The sequence below is a fragment of the Vanessa tameamea genome, chromosome 27 (genome assembly GCF_037043105.1).
Source record: "Vanessa tameamea isolate UH-Manoa-2023 chromosome 27, ilVanTame1 primary haplotype, whole genome shotgun sequence".
In the NCBI taxonomy this organism is placed as follows: Eukaryota; Metazoa; Arthropoda; class Insecta; order Lepidoptera; family Nymphalidae; genus Vanessa; species Vanessa tameamea.
Genome location: NC_087335.1, coordinates 1,672,894 through 1,690,165, shown reverse-complemented (window position 1 = coordinate 1,690,165; position 17,272 = coordinate 1,672,894). Strand labels below are relative to the sequence as shown.

The 17,272-nt window shown below is 33.6% G+C and overlaps 1 protein-coding gene across 2 annotated transcripts in view; it reads right to left on the bottom strand.

The window, feature by feature from the left end:
- Positions 1-17,272, bottom strand: part of LOC113404893 (uncharacterized) — a 38,196-nt gene that overhangs the window by 998 nt on the left and 19,926 nt on the right. For both annotated transcript variants that reach the window (XM_026645967.2, XM_026645968.2), the window contains exons 2-5: positions 2,270-2,426; positions 1,652-2,189; positions 860-922; positions 461-619 (exon numbers count right to left, since the gene is read on the bottom strand). In XM_026645967.2, coding sequence (XP_026501752.2) covers positions 461-619; positions 860-922; positions 1,652-2,189; positions 2,270-2,426 — 917 coding nt within the window. The remainder of the gene's footprint in view (positions 1-460; positions 620-859; positions 923-1,651; positions 2,190-2,269; positions 2,427-17,272) is intronic.

Genomic DNA, 17,272 nt, shown 5'->3' with positions numbered 1-17,272 from the left:
TTTTGCACTCTGCCAAATAATATAAATATGCCAATAGTTTAAGCCAAAACGCCATAAACTTCTGAAGAAGCTTGCTGATGCAAGCTCTGTTAAAAGGTTCTATCTTTACTATATCAATACTCGTATTATAAAGCTGTTCAAGTTTGTTTTTTTTTGTTTGGACTCGCCAATCTCAGGAACTACTAGACCGATTTGAAAAAAATGTTTTATTGTTAGATAGCCTTCTTAACGGGGAGGCCTATAGGATAGCTAGAGTATCAATGAAAGATGTTGCAATTGATTTATTCCTTTTCAGACCTTGCGTTGAGTGCGCTACGTAAACGACTATTGTGTTACAAAAATCATGTATGACAAGGATGCGTAGGCGAGCGAAGTCGGGCATCTAGTTTTATATAAAGCAACAAACATCTATTAAATTATTTTATATTCTGATTACCAAAAATAAGTACTATAAGACTACCTTCATAAACAGTGGCGTCGACAACTGGGCGACACTCGTGGCCTTGTTGTACGAGTCCTCTTCTGACGCGAGAGATACCTCGACAGGCGAAACTTTAAGTTTCGGGAACTGTTTCTTGAACAGCTGTTCCTCGTCCGAGTCCGATGGAGGAGGGCGAACCTGGAAAATCATTACTAACGTAAATTTCTAAAGAATATCGAAATCATTATATTGATATACATATTTTAAGAATAGATAACGTCATTTATATTGGGTAAAAATAAAATTAGAAGTATTTTTGTTGGTTTTTAGGGTGAGTAGGCCGGTGTAACTAAAGGCTAAGTTAGGGACTTATAACTTAGTCTTATTACATAGTTATTACTAACCCTACCAAACAATAGTTTAATTACTGTGCTTTACCTTTCTGGGTCGCCCTGGACCACGTCTCTTGGGTGGTAACGGAAGCGGCGATGGAGAACGTGCCTGAAAGAAAATACATGCAAATATTTAAACTGATGTCATACCGATTTCTGTATTACATTTATAAAATCAATTTATTTATATAAGTTTAATCTTCATAATAATATTTATAGTCGCACTAGCTGCTGCCGTGCAGTTAAATCCATTATTAAAATTAGTGCTGATCCCCTGGTATAGGTTTTACTCACAGTGTTTAGAACACGCGAATCCTCACCAATACGGGTTCATAATAAATCAAATTCCTTTATTTAATATTATTATACATTATTGATTGTCAAATTAAACACTACCGGTTCGGACAAGAAAATAAACTGACCTGAGAAGAATCAGCGAAAAAATCTCAGCGTTTTTTTTGCCAATTTCTGATTATGTAAATAATCAATATCAAAAAGTGATCGTTTTATACCTAAGGCGTGCTATTGACCATTAACTCACTTACTGTATAATACGTTTAATAATACTTTTCGTCATAAGCGTTCTTTAACATATTTTGTAAACTAAATTTGGCAGCAGAGGCATTTTGAATGTTTTTCTGGGATCCTATAATAAGCTTGATTCGTGTTTAGAATTCATCGGAAAACATCGTAAGGTAATTAACGTATTGGATGACGATATTTGTATCCATTCGCATTGGAGTGAGGAGGAATTAGCTCAAAATCAGCTCCTCGAAAATGAAGCCTTATCAAGTATACCCTTATGTTTTATATAATAGAACAGATTTTATAGACGTACCCTCCGTTTCCTAATCGGTCTGCTTCCATCAGCCGAGCGCGTCGTCATCGACAACTTCGATTCATTAGACTTGGAGTTCAAAGAATTATCAACGATTTCTTGCTTAGCCAGAATCCCGCTCATTCTGTTCTTGAAGAAGCTGTCCTCCGCCATCTTCAATGCTTCGAAACACTTGTGACCTTGCAACGCGTACCTTATGATCTTCAAAACTTCAATCCTGCAGAGCAGTCTCGTATCATCATCCATCTTCTTAAATAGAGGAAGTAGGGAGTTCATGAATAATTTGTCGTCATCGAAGTGGTCGTCGGGCAAAATTGTATTCGCGTCAATTTTAATTTCCAACTTCTTGTCTATGGTTGCTTGGTTACACTTGTCCAGGGTTTCTGGCCTGTCTTGGATATCTGGTTTAGTTTTTAGATCGAGTGGCCTCTCTGTAATTTCGTGTTTGATCCGTGGTATGTCTTCTGGAGGTGGGTGTTGGGGCGAGTTCGATACTTCGGAGAACGATTCGTATTTGTCTTGGGAGTATCGCGGTTTTCTGGAACAAATTGATTTGGTTCAGTTTTTTGGAATAATAAACACACTTCCTCACATAACTAACATTGTGGAAATACTCACTTGTTTTGCAAAGCTCGTAACAGGAAAGACATCTGCCTGTGGTACTGGTACCTCCGACTGCCCGGTGGACACTGCTCTGGCGGTTGACATTTCCCTTGACGAAACGCCTTGGTATACGAATCGCGGATCGAACGCCATCTTTTCTGCACCTCTTTACCTGTAAACAAAATACAAATAACGTTTTGAATGTCGCAACTGTTTTTATAAATAAAGATATATTACTTTTGAACTATTAGAGTATCTCTATGGCAATTAAAAAAATAACCTGCTGAGTGTCTTTCGCAGGTTCTTCTAGGTAGATTTTTGACAATCAAGAAGCAACTGTAACTCTTCTATATTAAATAAAGATTTTTCACTTTGACTTGGACTATGCCTGAGCTATTAGGAAAGCGCGTGGTATACGTAATCTTTAAGTTTTTTTTTTTTTTAGCCCTTCTTCGATTGGAATATACTAGTATTGTTTATTTGATTTTCTTGTACATATAACAAACAGTCTGTCTTTGATGACAACGAGTCGATGAGATTATTTTATTTTATTTGGTTCTTCAACAATGTGTACACTGATTATAATAATATAATATAACAAAGTAAAATTATATTCTAAGTGTACAAATGCTTAAAGAAGAAAACAGCATGCACAAAAAGAAAACAATCAACATCTTAACCTAATTTGAAAACTATTTAAATAAATGTTAATTAGAAGGAAATAAAAGTAAAAAAAAACTATGTCATAAAAATATAAGGATGTAACAACTTAGACATCATTTTTGCTGCCCAGTACGATCTTTTTCATGGACGCAATGTATGTATGGAGTTGATTTGTATTTAGTTAATACTATCAGTTAGTATTTCCCATTAGAGGATCGCGCCCAAATACCAACTCATTCTAGATATCGGTCTCTATTAAAAAGTATTGGCGTGCCAGTTTTTATTTATCGCTATCACTCAAACTCAAGTATATTAAAATTTTGTTGCTTAAGTCGTTTTAGATTTAGATAATTTTATCTTAACATTAAGTGAGGTAGATAAGAGTTCATGAACTCTCACTTAATATGGACTAAGCGTCCGTGTCCTTTGTTTAATTTCATTGCTAAATATATATGAATATTTTAATTTAATAGACAATAGTTCCGCACATACTGTAAATTGCTTGCTTAATTTAGGTAGAACTAGTTGACGCTCGCGACATCACTCACGTTTTAGGGGTTTGTTATTTGGTGTTAGGCATAAAAAGGTTGCCTATGTCCTTCCTTGGAATATAAGCTTCCTTCAAAACAAATTTCATTAAATTCATATCAGTTGTTTGGACGTGAGAGTTTTTTGAGGAGAAATTCAGATTTATTATTTACTTGACCCGCAGCATCGTGTAGAAGCACGCTTGAGAGGAGGGGGGGGGATGTTAGGTGTTAAATTAGAAAGACAACGATGATCGGTTGATAAAATAAGACGTGTAGGCGTAACAAATAAAACTCACTTTCACATTTATAAAACTATTTTTTATTTTTATAACGAAACCAGACTTCTTAATTCAAAGATAAACGCCACTTCGATGGTGGGAGTTTACAGGCTTATCATATCTGTAGAGTTTATTGAAACAATTAGTTCACGCCACTTAAACTAGATGGCGTTACCTGTACTTTAGAACGCTTTATCGTTTCGTTTTTAATTAATGTCGAATGTGTTCAAGATAATGCATAATTAATATACACTGATAAGGTAGAGATAGAAGCAACAAATTATTTTTATAATTATACATTTTAATTTTTAGTGTAACGTTTTATTTGTTAGATATGTTAGATATATTTATTAGATGTTATGTAGATAATCAAAGATAGATTTAAATTTTTTTTATGCAACGGTTGGACGGTTGTACGCGTATTATTATAACACGATTTCAAAAGCAGAACATTATTAATGCAGTTGTATTTTTTATTTGTAAATATATGTATCGATTTGGTAATTTCTTTGTTTTTTTGTTAGGGAGTACATTTCCCAATTGGTCCTTCAACATTTATTATTATTATATAAATATTCATATATATTTAAATTATAATATAAAAAGTTCGTTCAATGCAGTAATATTTAAGGTTTTTGTTTGTGGTCGTTTGATCGCTAGCTTCAATGACCACCACCAATAAAACGACTGCCACGTATCGTAATGCTGTATACATTAAATAACCCATAAAAAATCATAGTCACTGCCATTTTAAACTTAAAACATAAGCACATTTTCCAGTTTTGACAGAATTTATACATATATAATTCTTAATGTCATAATATTTCTTCAATTCTATAATTTTGATTATTATCATAGAATAAAAAAAGGGTTATTAAGAGGATAAATGAGATTATCGATTTTGTTATAATAACCAATATATAACGATAAATAATTTAAAAAAAATGATACAACAACACAAAAAATATATGTAATATGAAATTATAGTTACAAGTAAATAAACTTATTTATATCAAGTGCGTAATGCAAGTCAAAAGTATATCGTTTCAATTAAAACGGAACGTGCATTCCACGGAGAAGAACCCGTACAAACATTATCACAAAGCAGACTTGCTAACTACACAGGATATATAGTGGACAAGTGTGTGTACAAAAACAGGTGCACTCTCATTATATGACGGGACGGCAAATCTGACACAACCGGAGAGAGCTCAGGCGCAAGACTGACTGCTTAACGTGCTTTCCGAGGCAAAGGAGTGTATAGCCTATTCCAATGGAAGTAGGAAAAAAGATAAACAAACCTTAGATTTACGTATTTCATGCGATTTGCTAATAGCTCAGCTATATTGTGCACTACTACTAAGAGTTTATGATCAATATATCTTTATTTATAATACAACACTTAAATACTTATTTCCACTTTAATTTTACTTCCAAAATTCCCATACCAGTTTCATAGTTTCATCATTTCAAATTCATAGTGAATAACATAGATAGAAGAACAGAAAGAATAGAAAAGAAGACTGAAAAGAATAGAAGACCTCAACCGCGTACTATATACCAGAAACCTTTACGAAATTACAAAAAAAAAACTAAAGCAACCGGCGTAATTACCAAATTCTGAATTGAGGCCTCTTCTCGTAGTACCTAAATTGTTTGTAGGATACAAACAATATTTATATTAATACGTGTGTTACCGAAATTTTAGACGTTGCCAGGGATTCAGAAAAGACCCATCACACACGGACAAAGCAACCGGTGAAAACTAGTATAATATATATTACATCTAGTATCAGCAGGAAAAGGCTTGATAAATATAAAAAAAAAATCGTCAGCCGACTTATGCAGCTCGAGGTCACGACGCGATCGGACGAGTCAAGTTGAAGGCCGACGAATAAACGGAAAAACATTTAATTCGTTATTTGAATACACTTATAACGTACAAATTCTTACGTACATCGCTGAGAATTCGTTTAAACATAAATTATTAACCGCGAACGTATCTCTAATTTATTTAAATTAAGAGTAATTTTTGAAACGCGAAAGCTTCTAGAAGAATCTAAAGAGCCGTTATTGGGTAACAACCTTTCGCATTCACAGTATCAACAGGAATACAAAGACGTTTATGAACGAACGGGTATTGCGGACGTAAACTATAACTACATAACTTTTCACAGTAATTAATGTAAACATTTCACAAGTAAAATAAAGAGAGGGAAATAGTAAAAATAACCCGAATAGGTATCATTGTGCTTCCAAGTTGGATTTGGAAACCCCACATTGATAATTATCAGTGCTTTTCGGTGGATTTTGATAATTATTTATCAATATTACTAATAACGGCTGTAACAAGGCATTTTATAATTAATGTCTAATTATAACGTAAAAATAAACATCTTTACAATATTAATTTTCATTTTTGATTTTGATGTTAGATCCTAGAGTCAACTCTCAGACAAAACCGAAGGTGTTGATACTCCCGTGCGGCATGTAAATCGGGCCTGTGCCTGAACTCTTTTAAATCAATTTTATTCAATAACTAGAGAACCTCCCCGGCTTCGCACGAGTGCAATGCTGATACTAAATATACTATAGAATGTCCTATAACGTTCACCGCTTTTTTGTCATTAGACTATTCAAACCGCTATGACCCTGCATTTTAAATCTGTAATATCTTCGAAAATATTCATTTAAATTGCATGCTTTTTTGAAGACATTTTAAGAGGTGTACAATACTGTAGTTCATTATTTTGTATTAGTATCTATCTCGTTATATATATAAACAATTCCTCTTGAATCTATCTATTAAAAATACCGCATCAAAATCCGTTGCGTATTTTCAAATATCCAAGTATATACATGGACACAGGACCGGACCGTAAGTTTAGGGTGCCCTGGGCTAACACTACTTAGAGGCCCACCTAAGACATATCTGAACGTAGACTTAAATTAAATTAATTGAATTGGTTTGATTAATTGCAGGACTCGCAGGGCTGCAAACCATACGATCTGTTTAATTTAATAAAGTTATGGATTCTTTCGCATTATCGTTTATTTTTGACTTTGACTTGACTTAGCTGGGGCCTCTTGAATCCACGGGGCCCTGGGCTGAAGCCCAAAAAGCCATATCGTAGCCGGCCTTGCATGGACAGCAGACAGCGGGAAGCGACTTTGTTTCATACTATGTAAAGATAACAAAATTCACATAACTTGATATTATTATTAAGGATAAATTGTTGAATTAATAGAATTTCCCTGTATATTTAAGATTTATCATAACCCACCATTTACGACTCCGAATGACTCATATCATCATTGGTCGTATTTTTTTTATTATTCGTTATAAGTTACTATGTTAGTCGTCAGAAGTGAGATTGCTCAGTGGATAAGTCACGTAGACCGAATTGTTTTTAGAATCTGAATCATATCATATGTACAGGCACAAGGGACATACCATCTCAATTCCCAAGGATGATGGCGCGTCGTCGATAAAAAAGATAGATAATATTTCTTATAGTGCCAATGGATATAGGTAATATCACTCGTACCAATTGTCTTTATATGGTGGTGTTGATCTTAACATTAGGTGGCCCATTTCTTATATATTAATAGCGTGAGCCGATTTTTGTCCCAGTGATTATGTGACGATAGCTGCACGTAAAAAATCGGTTATAGTCTCATTTTGAAGAGCTCCAGCCGTAGATGTGTAGGAAAATAAAGAGGATTCTTGATTGCAATTTATTAAATTAAGTTTAACAAATCATTTTAGAGAGCGATAAAAAGTGACTGTAATAAAAAAAAACATCAAATGTACATTCTGCGATCAGACGTCGTCAGTTTACAATGAAAATAAATAAAAAAAAAAAACATGGTCATAGGTTTCGAAATTTGTAAAAATCTGTTAAATAAACGAAAAGTTCCGCTTGCGATCCACTAGTGTTAAATAAAAAAACAATATATACCTATCAATTACAAAATAACAAAGATTGTTTCCTCGACTGACTGATTAAGACCCACCCAAAACTGTGAATCAAGAAAGTGAAAAATTGGAGCATACCTTTAATTTACAACGTAAGTATCCGCTTAGAAACTATATTTGTGTGGTAATTCAACTTTAAGGACTGAAATGGGAGGGGTAACTAGGTATGAAGTTTACCGGTACGAAGTCGGGAGGGGTATTTACTAGTACATAAGGAAAGAATGAAACTTTTCTATTGTCTCACACTACCGAACAGGGATATTGTGTATGTATATCACGAAAATCGTAACCACCGCAGAACACGAGCGTATAATATCAAAATGTTATATGCGACATTGACGTTTATTTTATAGGATACATGTCTCAAAATGGCGTATCATCGTTAGTCGGTTGTCAACATTTTACGAGTGAGATACAAAGTGAATACTTACAGAATCGTACTGCTGAACAAATACTGACAATTTATATCTCACGTATAATATTGTATGTTAAAGGGACTATTTTTTAATTTGACTATGAACTATGCTAAGCTAGATGCAGACATTGGCTATCCCTAGCCGGCAAAATTCGCCTGAAATGTAACAATCTAAGATTCGATTTTGACCATTATACCTGACGCTGACCTCTGACTGACGAGTATTCTCCTCTATCTAAGATTCGATTTTGACCATTATACCTGACGCTGACCTCTGACTGACGAGAATTCTCCTCTATCTAAGATTCGATTTTGACCATTATACCTGACGCTGACCTCTGACTGACGAGAATTCTCCTCTATCTAAGATTCGATTTTGACCATTATACCTGACGCTGACCTCTGACTGACGAGTATTCTCCTCTATCTAAGATTCGATTTTGACCATTATACCTGACGCTGACCTCTGACTGACGAGTGTTCTTCTCTATCTAAGATTCGATTTTGGTCATTTTTGCAGTCCAGAAAGTTTTACACTAATAATACTCGAATATTCTACCTCACTGATGTAACGTAACAAAATGTATCATTACAGGTTGCGCACTGTAACGCTCAGTTGTCTTACTTATGTAATGCTCAAACAAGCTCCTGGTGAGGGCTCCCTAACTTTCTAACACTCTTAAATGGTAAAATAGGAGACTATCGGGTTGTATGTTTGTTACGAACCCGTATTTTAAGCTGAAATCGCTTAGTTTAAAAATACACTCACAAAAAAAAAAATCCACAACAGCGCGATTTTTAAGACATTTTCTGCCTCGCACAACCACTCTGTGGAACCAGCTTTCGCCGACGGTTTTTCCGAACCGATACGACTTGGGAACCTTCAAGAAAAGAGCATACTCTTTCATGAAAGGCCGGCAACGCACCTGCAAGCCCCCCGGTGTTGCAGATGTCCATGGGCGGTGGTAGTCACTTTCCATCAGGTGAGCCTCCTGCTCGTTTTGCCACCTATGACATAAAAAAAAACACTCACATATTTACGACCGTTAAATTTTCTCGCGATTATCTCCGGTTTTTAAGATTATCGAAAAGATTTCAAAGATGCGTTGGCAAAGTTGATTGACTCGTAGACAGAAAAATTAATTCCTTACTTTACTTTTTCATTTAATAATTAATTCTTATATAATAGTTTTTTTTTATTATTTCGACGTGTTTAATAAAATTAATGTTGCCAATAAAAAATAAATTTAACGAAATTTATTCAAAGCGTATAAACTGATACACTTTAAAAATATTATACATGAAAATATATTTTTTTAAATACATTTTTGACTTAATAGAATATTTAAAAGGATATAAAAAAAGATTTTGAAAACTTCGTTACCAGTATCGCGACGAACATGCGTGAATAGAGCAAGTATTCAAAATCCAATATAAATGAATCTGAAAAGGGATGTATAAAAAAATATAATGACATTTTATTGACATGCCTACAGCTGTATTATTTAACAAGTGGAAAACAATAACTACTGGATTTTTTACTAGATCTCGATAGAATCTATATACCGAACCAATGGTGAGTTTAGAATTTAGATTAAGTGATTCTGCAAGCCTACTTGACTTAATAAAAAATATTTTGACTTAGATTTTTTTTTATACATAGTATGTATTACATGGGGCATCTGATGGCAAGTCACTACCACCGCCCATAGACATGGGCCCTGTGAGAAATACCTACCATAGCTCACAGAGCCAATGCACCACCAACGTTAGATGTAATGTCACTTAGGCCTGTAGTTACACTGGCTCACTCTCCAAATCAGAACACAACAATACTAATCGTATAATGGTTGTTGGTGGAATATCTGATGAGTGAGCCTAGGACGGGCTTGCACAAAGCCGTATTACCTATTAAATGTATTGAATAAAGATTATTTAGCTTGAACAGTATCATTTATTATATCTTTAAGAATAGGTATATTATATCTTGACCCTCATAGATGGCTGGAGTGCAGTCTAGTACAAAAATTTCAACTCGCTTGACGTTTAAACATTGGCCGTGATCCAGCAATATATTCACCGAGACGAATTAAAAAAAAAATCTATTCAGCGGTTTGCGTCGAGCCAAAACGAATGCTCAGTGGAAATTACTTAACTTTATACAAGCAATTCTTGCTTATACTAGTTAGGATATGAGAGAGAAAGAATATTAAAAACCGCGGTTTAGAAAGAGATAGATATACATTGAGGTCATCACACCTCCGTACTATTTATGAATTCCTAGTACTATTTTTTTCAAAATTGTTTTGTATTATCGAGAATAATATCATATATATTATAAATATTTATATATTATATGAAATAATATGACATAATTCTTGTCTGTACGTATACTTAACCCATATACTAACATGATTGAGATAAGAAATATAATAATAATTAGTGAAAATCAATAAATTTACTTCCGAATAAAAAATAAACGAAACGTACTTATACGTAACAAAAGTGAAACCCATTTGCGGTGAAAACGTTACAATTTGAAACGTTGCACTGAAATTCGACATTGAAGACTCACATCGCACTAAAATAAGTCGAATCAAATATTACTTAAATAAATTACTTTTAAAACTTCGTAGTGTATTTGCGATAAAAATCTCAACATAAAATCGAATTCTAACAAATAAGAAACCAATCAATCAGAGAGTTTAAACATAGGATGAAATTACATATAATTATCTAATTTATATATAATTATTGAGATACAGTGCCGCACAGTAAAATAACTAAAACAAAGGGGCCAACATTATTATCTTGGTGTGCGTGACAGCTACGCTTGACACTCGCCACGCGTTTTGCTACTTTACTAGTGTGCGTGTACTTAGAGGCCAATCGTTGACCACTACTTATTTCAATGTGTTCTCAGATTTGACAGTCTAATTATAATAGTATTCGTTTGCGTCCGTCGGGAGGGGCAGGGGTGTATATTATGAGGGGGGGGGGGGGTGTATTTAAGATTTGAAAGCGTAACATACAAAGAAATAAGTTAGTTTTTCACTCACTTTCGTAAGTTATAATATTAGTTTAGATTAAATGTATAGTTTTAACGCTGCATATACATATATAATGTCTTTTAGATATTTCAATGTATAATAGGTACCTACGTTATTTGTGTATTGAAACAAGTATCTTTCGATACAAGGTTATTGCGTTAAGTAAGTTTTGATCTTTAAACTGTAGGAACAGTTGTGCTATTCTGTAAGAACAATCTCGAGACGACGCAGAAAACGATCGTAAAATGTCAAAAGTGATATGAAACATTGATTATCTGACCATTATTTTGTTCATACAGAAAGTATTTACATTAAGCGCTTAAATATATACAAATAAAAAAAAAAAATAGCTACCGTACAAATCATGACTGGAATGGTGGCAAGAATGCTAGCAGCATTAAACGGAAACGTGCAAGAAAATAACCTATCTCCGTAAGTCGGTTTTAAACATTTGAGTGAGATACGAGGTGAGTTTTAACAGATCAGCCCTGAGGGTAATTAACTTATCATGAGTTTGTTGTATATGAGATTTTGATTGCAAATTGAAATGTTGCTAATGGAAAAAAATATTATTTTATTTATATTATTAGGTGTGGTTAATTTCATAATAATGTCAACGTTATACACAGACGAAAGAGATTAACGAATACTACGTATGTCTCCACGCTTTTTTATCATCTGTACAATCTTTAATCGAGTAACGCGCCTACTAAACGATTTTAATTGATATGAGAATTATATTTATTAATTGGCAAAGATAAAAGTATTTGAGGAGTTCCATTCTAGACGCGAACACCTTGCTACGGAGGATGAATATAAATATAAAAACTTTACGGGGACAGAAACCCGTCGTTACAAGTTTTACTTGTGTATCTCTCGTCAGTGTTTTTATCAAAATAAACAATGTTATTATGGATAAATACAACATCGTTGTTAATCGTAGAAGTTGGAATGTTTTTTTTTTTTACAGAAATATCTATCCGGTGCTGTAGCCTGGATCACTCGAATCCGGTCCTGTTACAATAATAGTGATGTAAACTAACTGTTAATATAACCCTCTGTTTGACCAAGATACCCTGTCTCGTAAATAACCCTCACAATGTCAATAGTCACATCACAACCAGGTGTATTAAACTGACCGTGCAAGTTTAGTTATTATGACAATAAGTATAAAAGTCATAATATATAAAAAAAATAATAGAATAATCACGAGTTTTCAATACGATATACTATCTATTAACGTACCAGATAATAGAAATGTAACTGCTATTGTAGATAGCGGATGCGTGGGGTGTATATAGCCAATATTGTTATCGCACGGGTTATATTGTGGCTAATTTATTTATTTTACGATTCATATAAAAATAATTGTAGACATACAAAATGAAATCATATTTTTAATAACTTTCTGATTAGATAATGTTCGAAATTCGAATTTTTATTCTTACTTTGTTATAATTTATTTAGGATTGATCAATTAATCAAACCTGCTCGGCTGCCAAGGAAGGAAATAAATAGCAATTTTTATAAAGAAATACATACATTCTTAGACAATGGAAAACTTCATACAGCCTACACGTTGACGATTATATTAAATAAAATTAAATGTTACAACATTTAAAAATAAATTGAACGAATTCTTGCTGAAACGATATTAAATTATCCAACAAATTTTTAACAGAAAAATTATAATAACAGGATCTAAAAAGCAATATTAGTTGTAACAAACACGGTTTATAGTTTATTATTTTATTAGTATCGTTTAATGATTTTAATGATTTATGTGCTGTGTGTAGGTACCTTCATTAAGTATTTTTATTCTTTAGATTCTTAATTGAATTTGAATGATGGATCTGTGACAGATTGTTGTGCTAAGCTAATTTTATGAGACATGATTAATTTAATCTATTACATTAAAAATGCAATATAAGTCTGTTTTTCTGTCTATTGCTGTTTCACGGACCACTGAACTGAATTTGATGAAATTTGTTAAAAAACGTCAGCGAAACCGCAGGCGACAACTAATCAGTAATATATTAAATAATTTGAACATTATTGATGAAGCTAAAAGTATGTAACTAACACAGAATGTTTAAATATACATAATTATAGTAATATTTTTTTTATTTGTATAAAGCATTACATCTAATAATTTCAAAACATTATATTTAAATTATATAGGGGTTTTAAACGCAGTTCCTGCTACATTGTTTATTTCGCCTGAGTTAGTCTACTAATTGAGAACGTCTTCTCAGGCGGACGATTGCCGTGTGAATGGCCGACTGCGTGCCAAACGTAACTTCCTTTTAGGTAAAGGTAATGTGTAGTATGCGTGAATCAGGACATTTTGGCACTAGATGAGTTTCACATCGACCTCGTGTTCCATATGTTCACAAACAGTTTACACACAGAAAATTAAATATCATCGTCCAACGAAAACTTCTCAAGAAAGTAATTTGAACTAAAGAAAGTAATTTGCACGCTGGGAAAGGGGGCCGACTTGGTCAAAATAATTAAAATATAAAGTAACAACTCGTTAATATTTCACAGCTGGGACCAATCATCCTATTTTGAGGAAAAAGATTGGAGCTTCCTCCACCATGCCGCCTCTAAAGCAATCAGTGAAGACACGTTTGGGTTAATTCAAACCTAACCAATTTCCTTACATGGATACTAAGTTTTGTTGGTCAGGATCAGGGCCGAATTTAGGGGAACCGGGGGCAACTGCCCTGGGGCCTCCGCAAGAGAGGATTCCCCACAATAGAGGTTCTGACGAGTTAACAATTTTACTTTAATATAATGTTTAGATATCTAGATATAATCAAATTATAATAATATTATTGTTTTAATTACAGTTTTAAAAGATACTGATACAATAAGTAAATAAATAATTGATAAACCTTACTCATAGAAATGAAATTGTTCTTTCAAATTTATTTGTAAAATAATAATTAGACGCCTAGACTCCTACGTTGTCAAGGACACCCACTCCTTTGTGGCTCCAGGGCCTCCAGACCTCCAAATCCGGTCCCGGTCAGGATTTGAATTTCTATACCATGTTCCATATCGTATTTCGTAAAGAATTATTGATAAATTAAACATTTACCGTTATTTGATTTTGTTTACAATCATAATTATAATAAAAGCTAAACATGAAAGCATTTCCTTTACCATAGACATAAATAATAAGTCTATGGTGATTAATAACAAACGAAGGGCGCAAGGCGAGTTATGAATCGATACACTATTCATGGGTTCATGGTTTTGATTCAATTAGTGCCTTTGTAGCATGCAACATTTTCCCAACCATAGAGCAAAATTTGTCGTTTGCCGACAAATATTTATCTATTTATTTATTTAATATTTTATACACAATACAATATATATTATACTGTACAAAAAGTATTATGTAATATTTTATAGGAAAACTTTATAGTGACATTTGATCGATCAACAGATTTATTTGAAATAACTTATCAGGTAAAGGATCGAAGGTTACCAGGGACAAGAAAAATAATGTTTGTTTTAGTTCTGGTATTTTGCAAACAGCCATATAAACTTTAAAAAACTTTGACAGACAGACGCTTCAATTTTATACATTTGTATCGAAATGACAACCAATTCTTTATAAGTAGATATGTACTTTAATCTAAGAGCCGAGATGGCCCAGTGGTTAGAACGCGTGCATCTTAACCGATGATTGCGGGTTTTAGCAGCACTGAATTTTCATGTGCTTAATTTGTGTTTATCATCTCGTGCTCGGCGGTGAAGGAAAACATCGTAAGGAAATCTGCATGTGTCTAATTTCAACGAAATTCTGCCACATGTGTATCTACCAACCCGCATTTGGGTAACGTGGTGAAATGCTCCAAACCTTCTCCTCAAAGGGAGAGGAGGCCCTGAGGCTAACCCAGCAGTGGGATATTTATAGGCTGTCTCTGTGTACTTTAATCTACTTAATAACATTTTAAAATGACTGCCTGAAACACAGTGCAACACCTGTGGGTTTAACAGGATGATATTTTGCACTGAAATTCCTTCTGAAACGTAAGTGAGCACTAAGAAGGGATACTTCAAAGTTTTCCTCTAAGGGGGGTTAAATGAGGATATAAAGTTCGTATGGAAGTTTGTCAAATTTTAAGTTTTAAATATGGTAATTGGTATTTTGTCTTGTTTATAAAAACACTTTTCCTTTTGTGAGATCGGCGTTACTTCGTTTCCCGAAGCGATATCCCGTCGGACACACGGCTAGTTCTTAAATAATATATCATACGCACGCCTTTATATATTTTATTTATACGATAAGGATGGGGTTCTCAATCTGCCTGTAATCTGTTTATATTTAACCTGGTTGTAGGGCTATGTGTGACGTCTGAGTACTCATCATTTATTCTACCGACAAACAGAAATATGTAATTAGTATAGTGTTCTGGTTTAAAGGGCTTTTTTATGGAGTCGGTATGCGTACGATCAAATGGGCCACCTGATGGTAAGTAGTCCCCACCCATAGACAATTGCGCTGTAAGAAATATTAACCATTCCTTATATCACAAATGCGCCTACCACTACCTACCACTTACCTTCGGAACTAAGATATTATGTCCCTTGTGCCTGTAGTTACATTAAAATCTGATGAGTGGGTGGTACCTATCCTACCAAGGTGACAGAGCCAGAGTAACTACAAGCTCAAGGTACATAAAATCTTAGTTGCCAAAATTGTTGGCAGTTGGTGCACTGGCACTGTAAGAGATAGGTAATATTTCGTACAGTGCAGGTTCTTGGTCAGTGGCGACTGGCGACCACTTACTATCAGGTAGTCCATTTGTCCATTACAGTTTAAAACACAGTACTAGTCCACTTGGAAACCAGCACAACTTTTACGCATCATATAAAAATTTATTTAATGGAAAAAAAATAAGCAGAAAATTATTGCAGCTACTCGGAACAATTTTATTATACAAAATCGTAGATACAAGTTTCGCTAATGAGCTATTTGTATGCAGACTTTTTTAATTTTATATTTACCCAATTAAAGTGTAAATTTCCTACGGAGAATTGGTAAATTATATTTTGCTGGTAATACATCTGCGTATATATCGTAATAATGAATCTATACAAACAACAAACAACTTACCTAATACGGTTAATGATCTATACAAGAACTTTTAATATATTTTTTATAATTTTCATCTGCCTTAGAATTTTACTTGGTGGTCTTTGAGCCCATCGGGGTAGTAGGTGTTGTTGTGTTCCGGGGTGAAGGGAGAGTGAGTCAGTATAACTAATACAAAGTAGATAGAGCATCTTTGTTCCCAAAGTAGTTCGTGTTGACCAAGGAACTGTTAATATTTCTTACAACTTTCTAACCTAACCTAACTATTTCTCATCAGGTGCTCCATTCCCCCCCCCCCCCCACCTACCTATATCATAAAATGCAAAATATTCTTAGAAGGCCATTGATTTTAGTATAATATGACGTCATCGACATGTAACGGCGAATGTCATAACAGTTTTCTCAATATTTTATCCGAAACAAAATTAAAACGAACTAGCATAAAATTAAAAACATTTCGATTTAATTAAAACAAAAACATTAAGACATAAGCGTTAAAGTATAACTTGTAAAGTTTTACATTTAGCTAAAAAAAAATATTTTTAAAATGTAAAATTTATTTTTAAATGTAAAACTTCACATATAAAAAGAGGGGGAACGGATTCAACGGAATTCAAAAAGTTAATAGCCTATAACCAAATACGGAGGATTCCGCGTAGATTGGTCATAGTCTCATATCGATATGTTATGTAGTTTTCACGTGGATGACGCACAAAGAAAAAAGCAATAAATATATATATTATATAAAAGTTATGATAATGAGTACATTTTATTGTTAAATACTATTATTTAATTCGTTCCCCCTATTTTTATTTAACAGTGAAGCAGGCAGGTCACTTCTTATTACACTATCCTTTATAAATATAAGAAAAGTGAGTTTATTTGTTTGTTTACTATTTTTTCAAGGCTTAACTAAAACACCGATCATCATAAAATTGGGACAAACATCCGAACCCCCGCCCACGGAAACGAGTAAATTCAATAAAAACA